Source organism: Salvelinus fontinalis, chromosome 16 (assembly GCF_029448725.1).
Source record: "Salvelinus fontinalis isolate EN_2023a chromosome 16, ASM2944872v1, whole genome shotgun sequence".
NCBI lineage: Eukaryota > Metazoa > Chordata > Actinopteri > Salmoniformes > Salmonidae > Salvelinus > Salvelinus fontinalis.
The window spans coordinates 2,204,856-2,229,167 of NC_074680.1; the positions used below are offsets into that span (position 1 = coordinate 2,204,856).

At 42.4% G+C, this 24,312-nt stretch overlaps 1 protein-coding gene across 1 annotated transcript in view; it reads left to right on the top strand.

Moving 5' to 3' along the window:
* babam2 (BRISC and BRCA1 A complex member 2) overlaps window positions 1-24,312 on the top strand; it is a 196,732-nt gene that overhangs the window by 45,749 nt on the left and 126,671 nt on the right. The window contains exons 5-6 of the mRNA XM_055864136.1: window positions 16,606-16,800; window positions 18,342-18,416. Of these exons, the coding sequence (XP_055720111.1) occupies window positions 16,606-16,800; window positions 18,342-18,416 (270 nt within the window). The remainder of the gene's footprint in view (window positions 1-16,605; window positions 16,801-18,341; window positions 18,417-24,312) is intronic.

The following is a 24,312-nucleotide window of genomic DNA, read 5'->3' on the forward strand; positions in this document are numbered from 1 at the left end:
GAAACTTATTTAATTAATACACAAAATATATTGCTGTTTGTCCATAAATCATAAAAATGGTATACTAGTTAAAGTTAAACTATAATATGTATTACATAAAAAGTTAAAAACATTGTTTCTCATTACCGCAACACTTTCAAGTTGCTGTAAAAACTCCCCAAAAAATGTATACACGTTTTATTCACCCATGATGCATCATCGAGAGGAGGTAGTCCTTAGATGAGCATAAGTTCATGTATTCACTTGTATGCCTTCAGAATGAGGATCTTATTCTCAAACAACCCCTTTACGACACATTGCCGAAATGACTAAAAATCTCAAATTGTGAAAAACTTAGAGAACCATTACCTTACCAACATGGAGGCATGAATGGGCTTTAGTGATGTGGTCAAATGTTTGCTGAATCATAAAGGCTGTCTCCTATTACTTACAGATTGAGCCAAAAGGTTCTCATTACCAAAACACACATTTTGCATTACCGCATCATTTTTAGGTCCGTTTCAGTATTGATAATAAGCTCTTTCTAATGCACACTGAGTATACAAAACATTAAGAACACCTGCTCATTCCATGACACAGACTGAGTAGGTGAATCCAGGTGAAAGCTATGATCCCTTATTGATGACACTTGTTAAATCCTCTTCAATCAGTGTAGATGAAGGGGAGGAGACAGGTTAAAGAAGGATTGTGTATGTGTGCCATTGAGCTTGAAGGGGCAAGACAAAAGATTTAAGTGCCTTTTGAACAGGGTATGGTAGTAGGTGCAAGGCGCACCGGTTTGTATCAAGAACTGCAACGCTGCTGGGTTTCACGCTCAACAGTTTCCTGTCTGTATGAAAATTGTACCACCACCCAAAGGACATCCAGCCAACTTGACACAACTGTGGGAAGCATTGGAGTCAACATGGGCCAGAATCCCTGTGGAACGCTTTCAAAACCTTGTAGAGTCCATGCCCTGACGAATTGAGGCTGTTCTGAGGTCAAAAGGGGGGGGCTGAAACTCAATATTAGGAAGATGTTCCCATGTTTGTTATGCTCAGTGTATGTGTAGTCAATGGATGTGCTGTGCTGGTAACTTTAATTATTGTATTTACTAGGGCCACTATTGTATCGATTAAAACATCAGTTATTTTGGAAATATGGGTGTATATAGCCTATTTAATTTACTTAAAGCCACAATCTGGAGTTTGTTTCAGAAAAGAGCAACCCCGCCACTTAAAGGAGGATATCCCCCATTTTGACATGTACCTGTTTTAGCACTTACCTATACTGTTGTTAGATATCCCAAGACAGTACATTTAATGTGGATGCTGCCATGATTGCGGATAGTCCTGAATGAATTGTGAATAATGAGTGAGAAAGTTACAGATGCACATATCATACCCCCAAGACATGCTAACGTCTCACCATTACAATAACAGGGGAGGTTAGCATTTTATATCATACCCCCAAGACATGCTAACCTCTCACCATTACAATAACAGGGGATGTTAGCATTTTATATCATACCCCCAAGACAAGCTAACATCTCACCATTACAATAACAGGGGAGGTTAGCATTTTATATCATACCCCCAAGACATGCTAACGTCTCACCATTACAATAACAGGGGAGGTTAGCATTTTAGAGGGGTATGATATTAATGCCTCTGACTTTCTCACTCATCATTGTTCACAGTTCATTCGGGATTATCTGTAATCATGGTAGCGTCCACAAAAATGTGTCACTCCCAATACTTTTGGAGTTCACTGTAAATTAAAAAATACATTTGAATAATTTTATTGTAAATGAATGCCGAACGGCATAGGCAAGAGGCAGTAGATGGTATAGAGTACAGTATATACATATGAGATGAGTAACGTAGGGTATGAAAACATAATATGAAGTGGCATTGTTTAAAGTGGCTAGTGATACATTACATCAAGATGGCAAGATGCAGTAGATGATATAGCGTACAGTATATACATATGAGATAAGTAATGTAGGGTATGTAAACATTATATAAAGTGGCATTGTTTAAAATGGCGAGTGATACATTTATTATATACATTTTCATTATGAAAGTGGCAAGAGATGAGTCAGTATTTTGGCAGCAGCCACTCAATGTTAGTGATGGCTGTTTAACAGTCTGATGGCCTTGAGATACAAGCTGTTTTTCAGGCTCTCGGTCCCAGATGATGCACCTGGACTGACCTCACCTTCTGGATGATAGAGGGGTGAACAGGCAGTGGCTCGGGTGGTTGTTGTCCTTGATGATCTTTTTGGCCTTCCTGTGACATCGGGTGGTGTAGGTGTCCTGGAGGGCAGGTAGTTTACTCCCGGTGATGCGTTGTGCAGATCTCACTACCCTCTGGAGAGCCTTACGGTTGTGGGCAGAGCAGTTGCCGTACCAGGCGGTGATACAGCCCGACAGGATGCTCTCGATTGTGCATCTGTAAAAGTTTGAGTGTTTTTGGGCGCCGCTGCACCTTCTTCACCACGCTGTCTGTGTGGGTGGACCATTTCAGTTTGTCCGTGATGTGTACGCCGAGAAACTTAAAACTTTCCACCTTCTCCACTACTGTCCCGTTGATGTGGATGGGGGCTGCTCCCTCTGCTGTTTCCTGAAGTCCACGATCATCTCCTTTGTTTTGTTGACGTTGAGTGTGATGTTATTTTCCTGACACCACACTCCGAGGGCCCTCACCTCCTCCCTGTAGGCCGTCTCGTCGTTGTTGGTAATCAAGCCTACCACTGTAGTGTCGTCTGCAAACTTCATAATTGAGTTGGAGGCGTGCATGGCCACACAGTCATGGGTGAACAGGGAGTACAGGAGAGGGCTGAGAACGCACCCTTGTGGGGCCCCTGAAGATCAGCGGGGTGGAGATGCTGTTACAAAGCACTTCATGATGACGGAAGTGAGTGCTACGGGGCGATAGTCATTTAGCTCAGTTATCTTCGCTTTCTTGGAAACAGGAACAATGGTGGCTCTCTTGAAGCATGTGGGAACAGCAGACTGGGACAAGGATTGATTGAATAGCACAATAACTGTTCGTCGGGAGCTTCATGAAATGGGTTTCCATGGCTGAGTAGCCACACACAAGCCTAAGATCACCATGCGCAATGCCAAGCGTCGGCTGGAGTGGTGTAAAGCTCGTCGCCATTGGACTCACCGACACACGTTCTCTGGCGTGATGAATCACGCTTCGCCATCTGGCAGTCCAGTGGCTGAATCTGGGTTTGGCGGATGCCAGGAGAACGCTGCCCGCCCGAATGGATAGTGCCAACTGGAGTTTCTGGAGGAGGAATAATGTCCGTACAGAAATGGTTTGTTAATCGGTGTGGAAGAACTTGACTGGCTTGTACAGAGCCCTGACCTCAACCCCATCTAACACCTTTGGGATGAATTGGAACGCCGACTGCGAGCCAGGCCTAATTGCCCAACCTCAATAATGCTCTTGTGGCTGAATGGAAGCAAATCTCCGCAAGCAATGTTCCAACATCTAGTGGATTTCGGAACGAGTTGTTGGCCGAGCATACAATTTGGTCATTTCATGTACAGTCGTGGCAAAAAGTTTTGAGAGTGACACAATTATGAATTTTCACAAAGTTTACTGCTTCAGTGTCTTTAGATATTTTTAAGCAACCTTTATTCATGGCTGTGTTCTTAGGCAAAATTGTGAGTGAGCCCACTCCCTTGGCTGAGAAGCAACCCCACACATGAATGGTCTCAGGATGCTTTACTGTTGGCATGACACAGGACTGATGGTAGCGCTCACCTTGTCTTTTCCGGACAAGCTTCTTTCCGGATGCACCAAACAATCGGAAAGGGGATTCATCAGAGAAAATGACTTTGCCCCAGTCCTCAGCAGTCCAATCCCTTTACCTTTTGCAGAATATCAGTCTGTCCCTGAGGTTTTTCCTGGAGAGAAGTGGCTTCTTTGCTGCCCTTCTTGACACCAGGCCATCCTCCAAAAGTCTTCGCCTCACTGTGCGTGCAGATGCACTCACACCTGCCTGCTGCCATTCCTGAGCAAGCTCTGTACTGGTGGTGCCCCGATCCCGCAGCTGAATCAACTTTAGGAGACGGTCCTGGCGCTTGATGGACTTTCTTGAGCGCCCTGTAACCTTCTTCACAGCAATTGAACCGCTCTCCTTGAAGTTCTTGATGATCCAATAAATTGTTGATTTAGGTGCAATCTTACTGGCAGCAAAATCCTTGCCTGTGAAGCCCTTTTTGTGCAAAGCAATGATGACGGCACGTGTTTCCTTGCAGGTAACCATGCTTGACAGAGAAAGAACAATGATTCCAAGTACCACTCTCCTTTTGAAGCTTCCAGTTTGTTATTCGAACTCAATCAGCATGACAGAGTAATCTCCAGCCTTGTCCTCGTCAACACTCGAGAGAATCACTGACATGATGTCAGCTGGTCCTTTTGTGGCAGGGCTGAAATGCAGGGGAAATGTTTTTTGGGGGGATTCAGTTCATTTGCATGGCAAAGAGGGACTTTGCAATTAATTGCAATTCATCTGATCACTCTTCATAACATTCTGGAGTATATGCAAATTGCCATCATACAAACTGAGGCAGCAGACTTTGTGAAAATTCATATTTGTATTTTTCTCAACTTTTGGCCACGACTGTATATTTATTTAGAGTGTTATGTTTACCTCAGGCCTTTTCATTACTGATGTCAAAACATATTAGAAATCTATTTGTTTATTACTTTTTTGGACCTTCTAAGCTGTTGCAGTAATGAGAATTTTTGCGTTGCTAATTTGTGGAAATTGTGATTTAAAATGCATAGTATCTGCTCAATAAACATAACAATAATTATGAAATGGCTAAATACAGATCTAATTACTGATCCAAGAGGTATTATGGTTGAAAATGTGTTTCGTTTTTTTTTTTGTCAATGTGTCAGTTTTGTGAGAATCACCGAAAATACCTGTGATTATTATTTTGGGGAATCAGGATTGGACCCTTTTTTTTAAATCTTTTTTTTTCGCCTAAAATGACATACCCAAATCTCACTGCCTGTATGTAGCTCAGAAACTGAAGGATATGCATGTTCTTGATACCATTTGAAAGGAAACACTGAAGTTTGTGGAAATTAAGAATCAATAATAACTGATATTGCAAAGCGACACGTGAAATGGGCTACGATTATTAATGTCGGCCAACTTAATGTCAAATATGAATGACTGGGCTTACAGACTTTAGGAACCATGTTGTCTCTGATTATTATACGATACCGATCCATGATGATTGCTGGTGATGGAGTGTCAGCGATGGCCTTCGACAAGCTGCCCTCGTGTTCACCTTAGTCCCAGTCCACTCCTATACCACCATTTAGCTGTAAACAGCAGCAATGGACCTGCGTAGACCAGTGGACGGGAGTGCTCACGCCCGGCAGGGCATGACCACGAATGACACGCCGGTGTTATATGGCGTTCCATACATTCTAATAGAATGAATAGAGGAGATGGGAAACAGCACAACACGTTAAGGGGAAAGACACACATGAAGCCAACACTGCAAACGTGCACTACATCTGTGCTAAATCAACAGCCTCCCGGGTGGCGCAGTGGTCTAGGGCACTGCATCGCAGTGCTAGCTGCGCCACCAGAGTCTCTGGGTTCGCGCCCAGGCTGGGCTGCGTTCGCGCCCAGGCTCTGTCGCAGCCGGCCGCAACCGGGAGGTCCGTGGGGCGACGCACAATTGGCATAGCGTCGTCCGGGTTAGGGAGGGTTTGGCCGGTAGGGATATCCTTGTCTCAGTATGTAAAATGTAATGAAATGTAAAAATGTAATAAAATGTATGCACTCTACTGTAAGTCGCTCTGGATAAGAGCGTCTGCTAAATGACTAAAATGTAATGTAAATGTAAATAATTTAATTACAGTTGAAATGTTTATAAATTAGATGCACTGAAATGAAAGCAACTCCCGAAAATGAACACTCAGATTATAGTGATATTATGTCTGATCTCGCAAAACTATGTATAGATATGCGTTATCTAGAGCCAAGCGTGTTGAATTTTAATCTGAAGGTATCCTGCTTTTTGACACACTTCTTGAATTATGCAACAGAATGTTACAACAACAGTATTTAATGAGGCAGTCTAGACAGCGCAGGTTAATGCAGGTAGGCCTAATATATTCATACGGTGCCTTTGAAAAGTATTCAGACCCCTTGACTTTTTCCACATTTTGTTTTGTTACAGCCTTATTCTAAAATTGATTAAAATGTTTTTTCCACCTCATCAATCTACACACGATACCTCATAATGTCAAAGCAAAAACGTTTTTTTAGACATTTTATGCTAATTTATTAAAACAAAAAAATACATAAGTATTCAGACACTTTACTCCGTACTTTGTTGAAGCACCTTTGGCAGCGATTACAGCCTCAAATATTTTTGGGTCTGACGCTACAATCTTGGCACAGCTTTATTTGGGGAGTTTCTCCCCTTCTCTGCGGATCCTCTCAAGCTCTGTCAGGTTGGATGGGGAGCGTTGCTGCCCAACTATTTTCAGGTCTCTCCAGAGATGTTCGATAGGTTCAAGTCCGGGCTCTGGCTGGGCCACTCAAGGACATTCATAGACTTGTCCCGAAGCCAATCCTGCATTGTCTTGGCTGTGTGCTTAGGGTTGTTGTCCTCTTGGAAGGTGAACCTTTGCCCCAGTCTGAGGTCCTGAGAGCTCTGGAGAAGGTTTTCATCAAGGATTTCTCTCTACTTTGCTCCGTTCATCTTTGCCTCGATCCTGACTAGTCTCACAGTCCCTGCCACTGAAAAACATCCCCACAGCATAATGCTGCCACCATCATCCTTCACCGTAGGGATGGTGCCAGGTTTCCTCCAGACTTGATTCTTGGAATTCGGACCAAAGAGTTCAATCTTTTATTTTCATTTATTTAACCTTTATTTAACTAGTCAAATCAGTTAAGAACAAATTTCTATTCACAATGACGGCCTACCAAAATGCAAAAGGCCTTCTGCGGGGGGCAGGGGCTGGGATTAAAAATACATTTAATAAAAATATAGGACTAAACACACATGACGAGAAGAGAACAACACTGCAAAAAGAGAGACCTAAGACAACAACATAGCATGACAGCAACACATGACAACACAGCATGGTAGCAACACAACATGACAACAACATGGTAACAGGACAAAACAGGGTACAAACATTATTGGGCGCAGACAACAACACAAAGGGCAATAATCTTTCTTTCATCAGACCAGAGAATCTTGTTTCTCATGGTCTGAGAGTCTTTAGGTGCCTTTTGGCAAACTCCAAGCGGGCTGTGAGGCTTCCGTCTGGCCACTCTACCATAAAGGCCTGATTGGTGGAGTGCTGCAGAGATGGTTGTCCTTCTGGAAGGTTCTCCCATTTCCGCAGAGGAACTCTGGAGCTCTGTCAGAGTGTGTTAGAGTCACCTCCCTGACTAAGGATCTTCTCCCCCGATTGAGAAGTTTAGCCAGGCGGCCAGCTCTAGGAAGAATCGTGGTGGTTCCAAACTTCTTCCATTGAATAGTGATGGAGGCCACTGTGTTCTTGGGGACCTTCAAAGCTGCAGACATTTTTTGGTACCCTTCCCCAGATCTGTACCTCAACACAATCCTGTCTCGGAGCTTTACGGACAATTCCTTCGACCTCATGGCTTTTTTTTTGCTCTGACATGCACTGTCAACTGTGGGAGCGTATATAGACAGGTGTGTGCCTTTCCAAATCATGTCCAATCAATTGAATTTACAACTGGTGGACTCTGATCAAGTTGTAGAGACATTGGAAACAGGATGCACCTGAGCTATAGTTCGAGTCTCATAGCGAAGGGTCTGAATGCTTATGTAAATAAGCATAACTTTTTCTAACTTTAAATAAATAAGACCTACACCACAACACTAGTGAGACTCATGTCGCCTACAGTATATCGATTGGTGTGACCGCCAATAATTACATATGGGTCTCCCAGTGGACGCCGGCACGGGTATCGAACCTGCATCTGTAGCAATGCATTGTCTTAGACTGCTGCGCCAATCAGGAGGGCTACTGTAAATGGTGTCCAGGTCAGGATAACAAAAACATTTCTTTATTAAAGACTATCAGAAAGAAGCCATGAAGGAGTGAGTCACTTATGTAGGTGCCGGGCTATATGACTGTGCCATCTACTTGATAATATATAACAATATTTTGGAGGTTATTTTGTTGTTGTTTTTTAAATGAAAGTGAGCGATTGTAATCTGAATAAAAGCCAAAATAATATTTATTTTTAGAGGGAGAGAAACGCTGGGTCAATTGTGCGCCGCCCTATGGGACTCAAAATCACGATCGGATGTGATACATAATAATAATTATTTTTGTTGTATTATTTGTTTGGTCTTTTCTAGTGGATGAAACTGAAATTGCAACCAATCACGGCCGGTTGTGATACAGCCAACCTAACTAAGAAATACAGTTGACGATAGAATTCTCCCCCTACCCTCCTTTTAGGCAAGTCTATTGTCCAACTACCTGCTAATAGCCATAATGGCACTGTACAACATGACCGTGTGTGTTTGAAAGAGTATTTTCCAGTAAGCAACAATTTGTTTACCTTCATTAGACAACTTTGTTCCAATATTTCTGTAATTCAGTATTATTTATTCCCATAGTAATTCGTTATGGATCCATAACTAAATAAACATCTGCATTTTGAAAGAGTATTTTTATCATTATTTTATTAACGAAAGCATAAGGATGCTGATGAAGAAATACAGTACTGTACAGTATATGCTTTTACATTTGTATAATAATGCATTTAAAGCATTTTGAAGATATAAGCCACCTGCATTTGTTTATTAGGCTACTGTGCAGGCTGACAAGTATACATAGCCTACAGTACATACTTTAGTGAACATGGGAAAGTGTTTAATTCCTTACATAAGGGAGAGCAGGCCATGTCCAGATATTCTTGGTGACCTAAAGTACTCATTAACTCTGTCTTTAATGCTTTTTCAGGTTGCATCAGTAATTAACAGAAACTTCTGAGACACAGTATTAATGATGAACACCCGGGTTCACTGGTAAGCCATATTTGCCTCGGGATCCATCCCAGTTGGTATTCTGTGCCCACTCGTGGTATCTCTCCTTGGTTACACATCCTTGGAATAGCAGAACAGCATAACGGTCCGGGTGGCCCTTGCTGTGCCTGGTGAGCAGTTGGTCAAGTTCTGTTGTCAGAAGAGGAATGGAAATGTCAGGGTGAACCGATGACCTGATGAACCCGCCACGTATGTTGACTCTTCCTGTCGGAGGTGGAGTTCCAGAGCTCACAGGTGTGCCTGGCAAGGATTGTGACTCCATCTCGTTCCTTGCCCTCTTCAATGCGTCATTCTCCACCAATGCCGCCTGTCTCTGGACCAATGCATCAGCTGTCGCCCGTATCTCTGCCCTCCGATAATGTTTCTCTTTCTGCTGGTCTGCCTTCAATGACTCGATCTCGGTCTTCAAAGTTTGAATCGGATCCATGTGCACCTTCATCAGATGAGCAGAATGGTACCGCCCTGAGCCCTCATCAATCACAGTGGCCAATGATAGAAACGGTAGATCAATTAAGAACTTAAAGTGACTCCAACACACACATGCTGCGTACACATTTGAAGAATCTAGCAAAACTAACCGCTTTCTTGGCAACCAATGTGTTTTTTTTTCTTTTTTCGGTGCGGCCCATTGTCCAGCTCTTTGTCCACTGATCTCCACGGATGGTTGTCGGCATGGTTGTATGCTCTGCAAAAACACATTCACGTTTTTAGTACACATTCATTTATTTATTTTTATTTAACCTTTATTTTATTATCGATTTTATTACACAGTATGCCTACACATTGATAGGCTATATACTTTTTTTTTTTTAAGAAAATGCACTGAAACTAAAACACCTTTTAGTTTTGGTGATCCTCTCAGCGCCGGGTCATTTTCAAGTCCTCTCGTGGTTACGGTCCCTGGAACGGGTAGCATCTGCATTTTGAATGTCTTTTTCTAGTTATTTAATTAACGGAAGCATAAAGATGTTGACGAAGAGAAACTGTACTGCTGTTTTGAGTTAGAAATTTTACACTTTTTTTGTAACACTTAGAGTACTTAATTAAGCATTGAGTACATTGCAAGTACACCTACAGTAGCCGGGCTATAAGAGTCTATTGTCCTGCTAATTGGGCTACAAGTGTTTGAAAACCTGTTTTCAAAATGCCACCAGCTGTCCATCACTACTGTAAATAAAAACACAGTATCTTGTTTACGTCTTGTGTCTACCTTTCCTTTTATTACTTTTAGAGTTTGGGATTTACAAATGTGTGCTTTTCATGTCATTTTTCCTTAAATCCAGTTCTGATTTAAGTATAACTTTTGACTGACGCCTTTAGTGAGAGGTCTAATGCTTTAATATTTAATCATATCTGCCCTCCAAATTCTTATCTACGGGGCATTTTTCACGCCATTATTAGTTACATTGTTTTAGTTTGAATGTGCAGACTGGCACTAAGAACAGCGGGAACGTTTCCCTAGTCAGCGCCATTATTAGTGCAATGCCCCTTAAAGTGTTGCTCTGTGCTACCCAGTGGGGCGGGGTGTGGGTCCACCACCCCTTCCTCTTCCTCCCTTCCCCATGGGCTAGGTCCGTCTTCTGTGCACCGCTCTGTGGCCCATCCCGTGCCCCCTGCCCTCGTGCCTTGAACCTTGCACGCCCACCGCTATTTCAGTGGATACAGCTGGAGAACTGCAAGGTAATCCCATTGTGTGCCACTCGGGAGCCGTAACCAATATGACCTGCTAATAACAGGGTTAATAATATATCTGTGAGAATATCCAAGGGGCTTTTATATGTATCTAAATTAATAATAATAGTCATAATAATAATAATCGCTTTGTTTAAAAAAAATTACATTTTGGAGATGATTTCATTTTCAAATAACGTAAAATGAGCGAGAAAAAGGCCGTTCTTGAACATGGGGTGAGACATTGTTACTAATTTGTAAATGAAGCCAGTTTGTTATTTACAATAATTTATTTATGTTTATAGAGGGAGAAAAACCAAAAACCTACAGTCATCTCATGGGTCTCCCAGTTGAGGCCGGCATGGGTATTGAACCAGCATCTGTAGCAACATAGCTTGCACTGCGATGCAGGGTCTTAGACCGCTGCGCCACTCAGGTGCTGTACAACGTGACTGGTCGGGAGTAGGCTACAGTACTACAGTAAAAGCAAAATAATCCTATAATTTCCACACCCTATTTGTAGTCTAAGTTTCTCGTAGAATAAAAACCTTAATGTAACAACCAGTTTTTTTTTAAAATTGAAGTCGTGCACAATTATCTATTTCTATTTAGGTTTATGTTTCCCATTCATTGTCAATTAGAGACACAGTAGCGCCAAAAGCATAATCAGTGCTCTAACTCCCCCTTGCGCTGGTCAGGAGCAATGAAGTAGTGACGCAGGATACTGTACTAAACCACAAATTATCTTTAAGTCCCACAGCATAATCGCAAAACTTTTAGTGGAGCCACCACTGTAGTGCCATGTTGGGCCCAAGCCGCATGGTTGTCTTTAGGAACACTACAGGGCTGAGGATTCCATTGCCAAGTGTCTTAAACACATGACAAGAGCAATTTAATGTGATCTTAGACTTGGCACTTTCCGTGGGCGAAACAGGGTGCGAGCCCACACTTCAATTAGAAGACTAACTGCGGATTAATTTAATACTTTCTTTTTTTTAACGCCTGATACGTTCAAGTCAGCAAGCGATTTATTGGATCAGGTTGCCAGCATATATAAAAATCACATTAAATGCACAAACAAATATTTGCCTTGGCCTATATAATTATCTTTACATTTCAGATGGCAGCATCCTTCTCTCGGTGCGGCTCAGTGAAATATTGGATCGGCACGACACAGTCGTTATGGCAGAGGAAGACATAATTCTGTCAGCTTGGGTCTCTTCAGTGAGAGGGGGCCTACAGCTTGTTCTTGAGAACATGTGATTTCACACGTCGTACCCATTTTCTCCTGACCTTGTTCTATTAGCTCCTTATTGGTTTGGGAATCTGAAATGATGCCCAATTTGCTGAAAGTTATTGTATTTTCCCCAAGACTGCATTCAATGAAATGTAATGTCTTCTCTAATGGAATTGCGTCAGCCAGTCCTGTGGATTTGTATGCTACCTTGTCAGGTTTGGAGCTAGATTGTGTTTGTCAGTGACCTCTGACTATCTTTATGTAGTCTATACATCCCCCCCCCCCCTTTTTATTAAAATGCTGTTGTTTAAATGCCCAATGCAGCCGTATTTATATCAATATCAAATCATTTCTGGGTAACAATTAAGTACCTTATTATCTCATTTTTCCATTCAAATGGACAGAAATTGCTTTTTAGCAAAAAACTATTTTTCAAGCAGAAATGTTTCTGTCTGAGTGGGGAGGGGAAAATGTAAAACTCACTGTAATTGGCAGAGGGGATTGGAATTCTTTGTTATTGGTCTATAACCAATTTACTTTCTGGTGTTGACACCAGGCAAGCCAAAACTCCCACCCATGCAATTATAAGGTCCTGTGTAAATTGTATTTTCAACCAGCAAAACTGATCACATTTTTTCACACTTTAGTTTCATCAGCTGTGTTAGTTTCATCAGCTGTTGTACAATACGATACAAAACACAGGAAAGCAGAATTTTGAATGCACTGGGCCTTTAAAAGAAGGAATCTAAGACCGATAAACTAGTCTAATCAATTATCTTGCATCATTTCCAATCCCCCATATATTTTTTTGTAAATAAATATATAACACGTTGGTCTAATGCTGATTGGTTAAAAGCGCATTCCAGCCGGTGTCTATTTAAGCAATAATGCATGACGGGGTGTGGTATATGGCCAATTTACCACGGCTAAGGGATGTTCTTATGCGCAACGTGGAGTGCCTGGATACAGCTCTTAGCCGTGGTATATTGACCATATACCACAAACCCCCGAGGTGCCTTATTGCTATTATAAACTGGTTACCAACATAATTAGAGCAGTAAAAATAAATGTTTTGTCATACACGTGGTATGCGGTCTGTTATACCACTGTGTCAGCCAATCAGCATTCAGGGCTCAAACCACCCAGTTTATAATCCACAAGTTACCATCGGCTAACTCCTATGACATTAAAATGCATATTTACTCTGTTCCATCTCACTGCGCAATCCACTGTCTCATCAGCCCAGGCAGGGGCTGATGAACTTGATCTTGAACTTGATCATAAACTTGATCTCCACTGTAGACATTATCTCACATTTCTTTTAGACTAACATTTCGTTTTCAACAGCAGAGATTTATATAAACCTTGCTGTCTGTCTCTCCGACATTTGCAACATTGTTTCAATATTGAAATTCGATCTCCAGCTGTTCCATAGTAATGAACCTGTAGTGGTCGGGAGTCGTGACTAGAGAGAGAGAGACAGGCAGCGTTTCTCAGCCAGTCGAATTCATGAATCAGCTGGCATCATTTTTATGTGTATTTATATATATATATATATATTATATACAAAGAAATGTCAATTGAAAAAAGTTCAAACAAACGGTTTGAACTGATTATGTTTTAGTCAAACATATCTGTTTGGGCTTCTTGAGGTCAATTTGTCGTCTCCAAATGATTTGTAATTATGTTCCGGCCCCCCGACCTTTCGCTCAAGATAAAATTGGCCCCGCGGCTGAATCTAGCTGATGATCCCTGGTGGTAGGCCTACCTTTTTAATTACACCATTGTGAAAGTCTAGACTCAAGAATCAATTACAGTGCCGTTCTACCATCTGTGAGCCCCAAAAGTAGGCCTAATGGTTTGTCAAGAGGCCGTTTTCCTTATATCACTAGTATATCCCTGCCCCTCAGCCCTTGCTTATTTCTCTCTTCCTCTTTTTTCCTTCTGCTGCCTTTTCCCCTCCCTCTCCCTTCCTCCTCAGTGAAGTTTCAATGACATGTGATGTCACAATCCTGACACAGCACTTCCTCTCAGTCCCGCCTCAGTTTCAGCTCGTTCCTGCCTCTGGGCCATCTTGCTGCCTCTTTGGACAATGCCCGTCCTTGTTTGCATCTCCCTCATATTTCGGGAAGCCCGACATTGCTGGTAACCACTCGCAGCTCAGGATGATGAGGTCACCGGTACTGAATGGCCTAACTTTGCCCTCTGCTTCCCTGTTCGATGGCAGGAGGAGGGGCGTGGTCCAATAGGAAACAATGGAAGCTTTCTTCTGACGTGATATGGACAGACAGACTGACGTAGACAGACCGACCTACAGACAGCCAAGCAGTTAAGTTGACAGAGGTCAAAGACTGGCCTTGTGTCATCATTACTCCCCAATGCATAAGGGTTGGTATGGGCTACTTTTGGGACCTATGACCCTCCTTATCCACACACTCACGTTCATAGTAGCTGCTTTATCTATACATTCGCTCTACAACTGGGCCGACCTATGGCCGGTTGACAGAACTGCTATACAACCACGCCAAAGAAACGGAGTGATGCATACAAACCGCAGCATGAGCAGAGAATACACATTGGAACAGCTGCCGTCAGACTGGAATTGTGGTTATGTCATCACCGGTTATGTCACGACTCAGTTGTTTGTTGTTGTCTCGTCGCAGTTTGGTCATTTGGCTTGGATCCAGCTTTCAGAAGGGGTCAGTGACAGGGTTAGCTTTCACTTCTTCACGGGAGCTTTTAGGGCTGTGTTCATGGACTTAGTTCACCAGAGTTGAGATCAGTTTGATTTCCATACCAAACAAGAATTTAAACTGAGATGTAAGTGTGAAAATAGCATTTTCGGGTTCAAAGGCCATTCAATTCAAGCCTGGATTGACCGGCTTTGAAATGGAACTGACCTGAACCGATGCAGTGTGCCCTCCTAAGACAAACTTGTTGCGAACTGATCAAAATAATATGAATATGGTCATTAGACTATATTGTCTTCCAAAGAAAATATCCTTTCATGTCGGCTACACATGTTCAACACTCCATTTTGTACTTTGATTTGATCCGTGAAGTTCTGCCTTCATGCCCGTCCTATTGTTGTTTTGAGTGCTGTCCGTAATGATGACTAGCTTACTGTAAGTCTCGCTCAAATGGGCAAGCTCCAGCTCCATGGATCTTCCCTCTCCTTTGTCCAACTGTGTGTGTGTTTCAGCTAAGCCTGCAGACAGAGTCGTGCCTCACTGAAGCGAGCAAGAATCACGTTGAAAAAAAACAAGAGCACTGTCATTTAAAAGTCCAACAAGTGTGACAAACTCATTAAGTCACTGCCACTGTTCTCACACGTGTATGCCCCATTTTGAACTATTGAGTTTCCTCTACTACTCCAAGTAAGTCGACAGGAGACCACTGCGTAGTGCTACGTTGCATCTAGGCTCAGTCGTCCATTTGTGTTTATTTGGCTGACATGTTTCCCGCAGTTTGTTTTCGCACAGTGTCACTCAAATTAAAATGTTGTATTTTTTTATTCCTCCATACGTCAGTGAACAATTACCCCCCCTTCAGAGGGAGGAATAACATCCTGTTTTGTATAATTAGGCCAGTGGAAGATGTTGTGTAGCAAGGCTTACCGATTCGTGACAGGTGGCTGCTTGTTTATGCCTTTTTTTGTACTGTACATTTGCATACCTGTTGTCAGCTTCAGTCAGTGAGGTCAGGGGAATTTGGCGTTGTTCATGCGAATACTCTGTTTGGTGGGAGGGAGAGTTATCGCAAATGTACAATGGACTGTTCAGACACGCAAGGGTCGCTCTGTCCACTACTCAAAATAGCACTGTATGGAACTGGAACTCAAGATGCACTCAACGTGTTTAATTTAAGGATCAGGAATGTCCCAACAACACTCAGGGTATATTTTTCCCCTTCTCTGTTGTCTAAATGGAAAATATTCCATTTGTGGCTCACAAAGTCCAGTCTTTGATGCCTAACCAAACCATTGTGTACCAAAAGAGTTGGAGCGCCAACGAAATATTGGCCAGGTCCCTGCTATCCTTATCCGCTTCCTTGAAACAATGCTCCTTCCCATCACTAACATTTGTCTTGGTAACTTTCCTTTCCTCCTTTTTGAGCCACTTCTTTCAACCATTTTGCCAAATGAGGTCAGATATATTGGCGTTGGGGGGGGGTGGGAATGATCAAAGGATTCACTGCAAACCGACGCAGCTCTGTGTCGCTTCAGGAAATCCTGTGGCGATGTCATGTTCCTGCGACGCAGGAAGAAGAGAGGGGGTAAATGGGATAGCTTGGGATTATTCCCGTAAATGGATGTCAATGGGGCTCTAGTGAACCAATGGGGCTCTTTCCTCGCCATTGTGTTTTCAATTCCTTTCATCGTTTCAATTGATTTCGCTCCTCTTACATGGCTAAATGGCCTCTAGGGTAGATGAAATCAAGTCAGTGCCTCAAAGGATAGTTCTCTGCAGTTAGATACCAGAATGGATAACATAGATCATGAACTGAGACTATATCGACGCAAAATGAACATGCTTTGAGTTGTATAGGCTTTCAGCTATTTTGTTCACTTTGCACCAAGGCTTTCACAAAAACCCCCTCTAATAACTTCTCACTCTCTCTCTCCAGCACCTGGTCCAGTGGGATGCGGGGGACCCGGAGTGCCTGCTGCAGCTGGTGAAGGAGCTGATCCAGCAGTACCACCAGTACCAGTGCCAGCGTCTGCGCGAGAGCTCCCGGCTGCTCTTTGAGTACGACAGCCTGCTCGAGGACCCCAACTACAGCCGCAGCATGGAGATCTACGCCGGGCACAAGAACAGCTGGGTACGCTACATGATACAGCCACGTCGCAGGGCATAGTTACATCCACCCAGAGTTGTGCCTAGTATGTGGCTCAGCATTCAGCTTCTCTTTGTTTGAAATATTTTTTGGTGCACACGCACACTGATTTATTTAAAAGCTTTGCACTGGTTTCATTTTGTGGACAGACTGCTATGAGGCTATAGTTTTCTCTTGATTCTCTCAAACATTTGACCCCCACATCTAAACCTCATCCTATCTAAACCTACATAAATTGCAGCACCTAAACCCCAGGCATAATGTAGACATACACAACCAGTTCAGCTGGCTACATGGTTAATACATTCACAGCAGCGAAGGGAATTTCGCTGTCACTGAACCGCCTTGTGAAAGGGCGGATTATGCTAGGTGAGGATGTGGCGCCCCAAGCATGTTCCAAAGCAAGGCCGTGTGTCTACTCTGTGTGTGTGTGTGTGTGTGTGTGTGTGTGTGTGTGTGTGTGTGTGTGTGTGTGTGTGTGTGTGTGTGTGTGTGTGTGTATATATATATATATATATATATATATATATATATATATATATATATATATATATATATATATATATATATATATATATATATATATATATACACACACACACACTCCCCCACTAACTAACCTACTACTTTTATGGAATAGAAGGTCTTATATATGTGCCTTGATGGGAAAGGATGATTTTTAGGAAAATGTCAATGTGTACATGTGAAAGTTCTGTCTTTGCAGATGAGGTTTGCCTTAAGATGGCTTTATTGTTCTATATCTCGTAATTCCTTTCGTCATATATTTGTTAATCTGCGTTATTTCTACATTTTTACATAATTTTTCTTGGAAAAGTTGTTAGACATTTTGCGAAACTTTGGCGACTAAGTATTTTTTAAACCTCAGGATCTGGGCTTGATGTGTAGTTCATACATCCATCATCTATAAGCAGAATTACTGTTTGGCCTCAATTAGCCACAAAATCCTTCATTTGAGTTTGAAGCGAGCCAATAAGCTTCAGCCCCTCACCATTTGAGCGACAGCTGGAAAGATGCGCACACAGCAGAGCGGGAGCGAGTAATGACGCGGTGCACCTATCTGCACGTATGTGACGTAGTATGCGATTTTCGGCGGCCCACTTTTGTCTCGCAGGTGCTACTTTCAGAACTACTAGCTAAAAAGTATCTCTTCAAATGGATTGATCATTTTTTCTAGACCGTAGGCTAAAAATACAACGAACCTTTTAGACTTAGCTAGTCAGCAAATGAACCACATTGAAAATCCGTAGGATCAATAGCTCCCTAAAATCAGGAAATAAATACCTCTCGCTTGTCCAAAAATCGGCCCATTAAGACAGACGGATGAGATGCATTCAAGCAGGTTCTGAAATCTCATTTGCTATTCACTCATCTTTAGCCATCCCTAATCATTCCCATGCAGTACGCCTGTGTTGTTTCTATATGACCTGTGTGTTACCCCGTGTGCCTGTCTGTTCTCCATCTGTATACGGTGTGATGTTCTTTTTCCCTTGCCTCTCGTGTTCCAGACGGGGGAGTTCTCCGCTCGCTTCCTGCTCAAGCTCCCTGTGGACTTCAGCAACATCCCCGTCTATCTCCTCAAGGTAACCAACCAACCAACCAACCAACCAACATCCCCCCTTCATAGATGTGCTCACACACGCGCAAAGGAATATGCGTGCGTGCAAAGGCAAACCTTCACTGTATGCCTTTAAGCATGCAGCACAGCAGATAAACAGGGCTAGAACGAACCCTGTGTAGGATTGTGTGTGTGTCTTCTCAATCTGTATGTATCTATTCAATCTTTGTGTGTTCAGTGTGCGCGCAGCCCCGCACACTGGTCGCCGGGGCTGTGAGTTGACTAATCAGCAGCCCGTCACTTCCTATCAACTTTTAGCTGAGTGGTGTCTGCAGGCTGCGCATACCAAGCTCTCCCTCCCTCCCTCCCTCCATCTCTCTCTCTCGTTCTCCCCCTCTCCGTCTTTTCACTGCGTGTGGTTGTGCAGCTAGGCCTGGGGAAGCCCAAGCTCGCTGGCCTTTTCCAGCCGGCGACGTGTTTGTGAGAAGAAATGATGTTAAACATAAGGAAAACAGCAGCAGTCATCAGCATCACAGGCCTTTCGTCCCTCACGTCTCTCAGCACTGAAACGCACCAGTCTCTCTGGACACAGTTAGTGGACTATCTTATCCCTTTTCAAAAACCTGCCAACCTTAGTGTTCCGGCAACTTTTTTCTGACTTTTATTTATATCTGAAAGGTATCGCCGGCGACAAAACCTGTATTTTTATTCCTGCCAAACGACCTATTTATAATTGTGGTAATGCATTTAAAAATCCCGCCGACCCTTCAGTAAAAACGTTGCCTTTCATCTTACCGTCTTTGGCACGCATTAAATCACATTGTTGTCTGACATCAAACTTGTCCTTGTCATTATGGGAAAGTATAAACACAAAAAACGTCAGTCTGCATGTCATTGCAGCAGCCTAGTTCAAATGGCATTACCTGCTAAATTTGTTGCACCTGAAAACCCATCTGTTTAAAAATGTGTTTAGGATAGCTATGTCAATCTAGCAAGCCAGGCAAGTAAAAGCAACTTTTTAGACAACGTTTTGGTTTGATCCTAGCGTGTTATCTAGCTCCAGTATCTAGCTGGCTAGCCAACTCATAATTACCAGAACATATCTGACAATGTTTTGAGTTTAACTGTCGCCAACCTTTTATTCCCCATAAGGAAAATGAACAAGGTAATTATTTACAAGTATGGCGAGCTGCTAACTGTGTTGTGAATGTGAAGAAATTAAAGCAGTGCATTTCTATCTGAAGAATTTGGGAGCTTGCTGTCCTGTCAGGTTACCAGGACAACAGTCGCGACAACAGGGTCAAAGTTGACTGTCTCTTGCTCAGGTGCGGCTAAACAATGGCTACATAAAAGGTGAATGCTGTCAAGAATGTGGTAAAAATGTGGCTGTTTGAAAGGGGACCATATCAACATTGCCCAATACTTTTTTCAGGCAACGAACTGCGAATCAGGTATCTGTCTACAGGTGCAAGGATATGGGCATACAACTGAAGTCCATAGACATGGTCCTGTGTGGCTTGGTTGGTAGAGCATTGTACTTGCACGTCAGCATCGTGGGGTTTGGTTCCCACTGTGGCCACCCATGCTAAAATGTATACATGTATTACTATAAGTGGTCTGCTAAATGGCATATTTTTTTATATTATACTGTAAGTCCAGGTTTAAAAGTGTGGGGGCAACATTGTTGTGTCATTGGTGTTAGTCTTTTTAGGCCTACTTTTTAAAAGCCATTGTCTGTGGCCCCACCAAGCCAGGTAGGCATGTCAACAACATGCGAGCCTCGCGGGAAGGAGTTTTGTTGGCACGAACGTGACATTTTTTGAAAGAAAGTTTGTTTTATTGACAAAGCTATCAACAAGGTCCCTATTTCTGCCATCATATCATATTCATAGTCAATCACACGTCTAGGTTAGCGGTTTTCTGTTCAAACTATTCTTTAAGATCATATCATTTCAAGTGAACGGAGAATATGTTGCTATTGCGCAATGAAGTTCTATCTATGGCAAGTCATAGATACAGTAGGCTTTGTGTAATCAGCGCTGTGATTTTCTGACTCGGTCCCTTTTCGTGAAGCTGTCTAATATCTGTTGTTGGGGGCGGTGGTGTAGTGCTTTTTGTTTTTAGGTACAGCAGCACAATTATTTTCTTTTTGGCATAATTTCCTCATGAAAGTTGGTACCGACATGTAGCTTATTGTATGATATAATTTCAGAATATACATACAGTGCCTTCGGAAAGTATTCAGATCCCTTGAATTTTCCCACATTTTGTTACGTTACAGCCTTATTCTAGAATTGATTAAATACATACACATTCTCAGCAATCTACAACCCATGATGACAACGAGAAAACAGTTTTTTAAAACATTTTTGCCAATGTATTAAAATATAAAAACAATTGCTTTGAGACTCTAAATTGAGCTCATGTGCATCCTGTTTCCATTGATCATCCTTGAAATGGTTCTATAACTTGATTGGAGTCCACCTGTGGTAAATTCAATTGATTGGACATGATTTGGAAAGGCACACACCTGTCTATATAATGTCCCACAAGTTGACAGTGAATGTCAGCAAAAACCAAGCCATGAGGTTGAATGATATGTACGTAGAGCTCTGAGACAGGATTGTGTCGAGGCACAGATCTGGGGAAGGGTATCAAAACATTTCTGCAGCATTGAAGGTCCCAAGAACACATTGTCCTCCATCATTCTTAAATGGAAGAAGTTTGGAACCACCAAGACTCTTCCTAGAGCTGGCTGCCCGGCCAAACTGAGCAATCGGGGGAGATGGGCCTTGGTCAGGGAGGTGACCAAGAACCTGAATTATCACTCTGACAGAGCTCTAGAGTTCCTCTGTGGAGATGGGAGAACCTTCCAGAAGGACAACCATCTCTGCAGCACTCCACCAATCATGCCTTTATGGTAGAGTGGCCAGATGGAAGCCACTACTCAGTAAAAGGCACATGACAGCCTGCTTGGAGTTTGCCAAAAGGCACCTAGACTCTCAGACCATGAGAAACAAGATTCTCTGGTCTGATGAAGCCAATATTGAACTCTTTGGCCTGAATGCCAAGCGTCACGTCTGGAGAAAACCTGGCACCATCCCTACGGTGAAGCATGGTGGTGGCAGCATCATGTTGTGGGGGTGTTTTTCAGCGGCAGGGACTGGGAGACTAGTCAGGATCGAGTCAAAGATGAACGGAGCAAAATACAGAGAGATCATTGATGAAAATCTGTTCCAGAGCGGTCAAGACCTCAGACTGGAGTGAAGGTTAAGCACCCTAAACACACAGCCAAGACAACGCAGGAATGGCTTCGGGGCATGTCTCTGACTGTCAGAGACATGCCCCGAAGCCATTCCTGGAGTGGCCCAGCCAGATCCTGAACTTGAACCCGATCTAACGTCTCTGGAGAGACATGAAAATAGCTGTGCAGCGACTCTCCCCATCCAACCTGACAGAGCTTGAAAGGATCTGCAGAGAAGAATGGGAGAAACTCCCCAAATACAGGTGTGCAAAGCTTGTAGCGTCATACCCAAGTAAATTCGAGGCTGTAATTGCTGCCAAAGGTACTTCAAGAAAGTACTGAGTAAAGGGTCTGAATACTTAAGTAAATGTGATATTTCTATTTTTTTATTTTAATCATTTTGCAAAAATAAAAATAAAACATGTTTTTGCTTTGTCAATATGGGGTATTGTGTGTAGGTTGATGAGGGGGAAAAATAAGATAATCCATTTTAGAATAAGGCTGTAACCTAACAAAATGTTGAAAAAGTCAAGCGGTCTGAATACTTTACGAAGGCACTTTAGCCTACAATGCATCATCCAAATGTTACAATTACCTATGCCTACAAAGTAGAAATAGTGGCTCAACATAAATACATAAAAAAATAAAAAATGAATTCTAAAACAGCAAGTTAGGCCTACCTAATTATAAATACGGCCATTACTGTCAATTGTGAATGATAATTCTTCACATTTTACGGGTGAAACTCAAATGCTGCGTCTGCATGTCAACCATTTGATCCGATCAGTTTCATGGTAATGTGCATTTCGATCGTATTCTTCTTTTAATGATGTAAGTAGCCTGCTGTTTGATAATATCATTTTCAAGCAGAGGGAGCATATTATCCAAGCATATTAAAGCCTAGTGGTGCACGCTGTTGAGTTCTGGCCCCATGAGAAAAAATTATTTGTAGGTAAAAATATATATATTTAAAAATCAGTGAGTTATACTGAGACCAAGGTCTCTTTTACTGATGAGCGCTGAATTACATAAATTACTGAAAATACACAAATACAAATACAAAATGCAAGCAGAAAGAAAAACACTGTCATACAAAGACATTTGTCAGACACCTGAGCGACCCACACACTAAGGAGAAATCCGTTTTATAGGCCTACTGCAAGTAATCTATTTACAGCCAAGACAGAAAGATAAACACGGCCAGAGACCCACGAAAGCAGCACTGCCCCCTCTAGTCTGAGCCAACCTGACAGAGTTGGTCCAATAAAACCCAAGCCCCCGGATTTGGTTGAGCATAATATAAGGAATGAGAGCCTTGATGACCTTGTACCTAGCCAGTGGGGATTCCGGTGGGGTACCCCCACCCAGGTAGCGGCAGTGCTGGCAACACTAGCTGCAGTAACCCATGGCGAGGGGCGCATACTCGGAGAGGGGTCAAATTGTGGCCCCTGGTAGCACAAAATAATCAGAAGGTCTGACTGCACAGAGATGCTTGGGGACATGGTCACCACGGGGGACCTGTGTGTGTGTGTGTGTGTTTCAGGGTGGGGGGGGGGGGGGGGGTTGTTTGAGCACCATCAGCTAGGACTTGACATTGGTTAATAAAATCTCCCCATTCTTGCTCAATTTTGCATGCCTTCTCAAACAGCTACAACTGTATGTGCATTTGCACATCAAGTCTTCACTTGAGTTGGGCTTGGGGATGGAATAACTGTTGAACATCTGAGCTTGTTTGGGGGAAGGGTGGGGATTGTGCGTGTGCGTGATTGCACGTGTGTGTGTGTCCCATATCTGTTGCTATAGGGTAATGATGTTAGGGACAATACAGGATGAATCACAATAATTGTTTGCCAAAATAATAATTGCTTGCCAAAAAATTTACATTTTGTTATGCCAATCCTGGTTATAGGTAACAATCCTATGTATTAACTGCCAACATTATTACGCATATTATTTGTTAATTGTGGAAATAAATTAAGATATGCAATAATTTTTTATATATATTTTGTCATTTTATTTTGTATAACTGTATACAATTCAATGGAGGTGAGTGTGTTGGAAATGCTTTTGGACTGGAGGGGTTGAAATATACTTCTCCCATGGGCAAAGAAACTCAAAAGGGGTGATGATATAAATTAACAATCATTTTGATCTGAATGTGCAAATTGTTCAAACAGATCCACAAGGTAGATTTAAATATGTAATTGGACCATAAACAGATTTGGCTCATTAATCTATAGACGGTCCAAATAATGATGATCCACGCTTCTTTGAAAATATATATTACAATTTATTATGCCGACAAGCAATACTCTATTATTATGGATGGAGATTATAATACGGATTTAAATGACTCAATGGACCGTAAAGAAAATCACACTACAAACTATCACCCTTAAGGAAATCACAAATATCATGGATATAATGGAACTAGTGGATATATGGCTTAAATATCCTGACCTAGATAAACGGTCTTCTGAGTACATCAAAAAAAGTTTGGTATACCTCAACTGGTATGCCATCCAGCCCTGGAGTTTTCCCGGATTTAAAGGTATTTTTAAAGTACTGGACAGCTTTGTGACATCAAATAGACTTTGGTGGTCAAGATTTGTTGGTATCTGTACTGATGGCGCAAAAGCCATGACAGGGAGACATAGTGGAGTGGTAATGTGTGTGC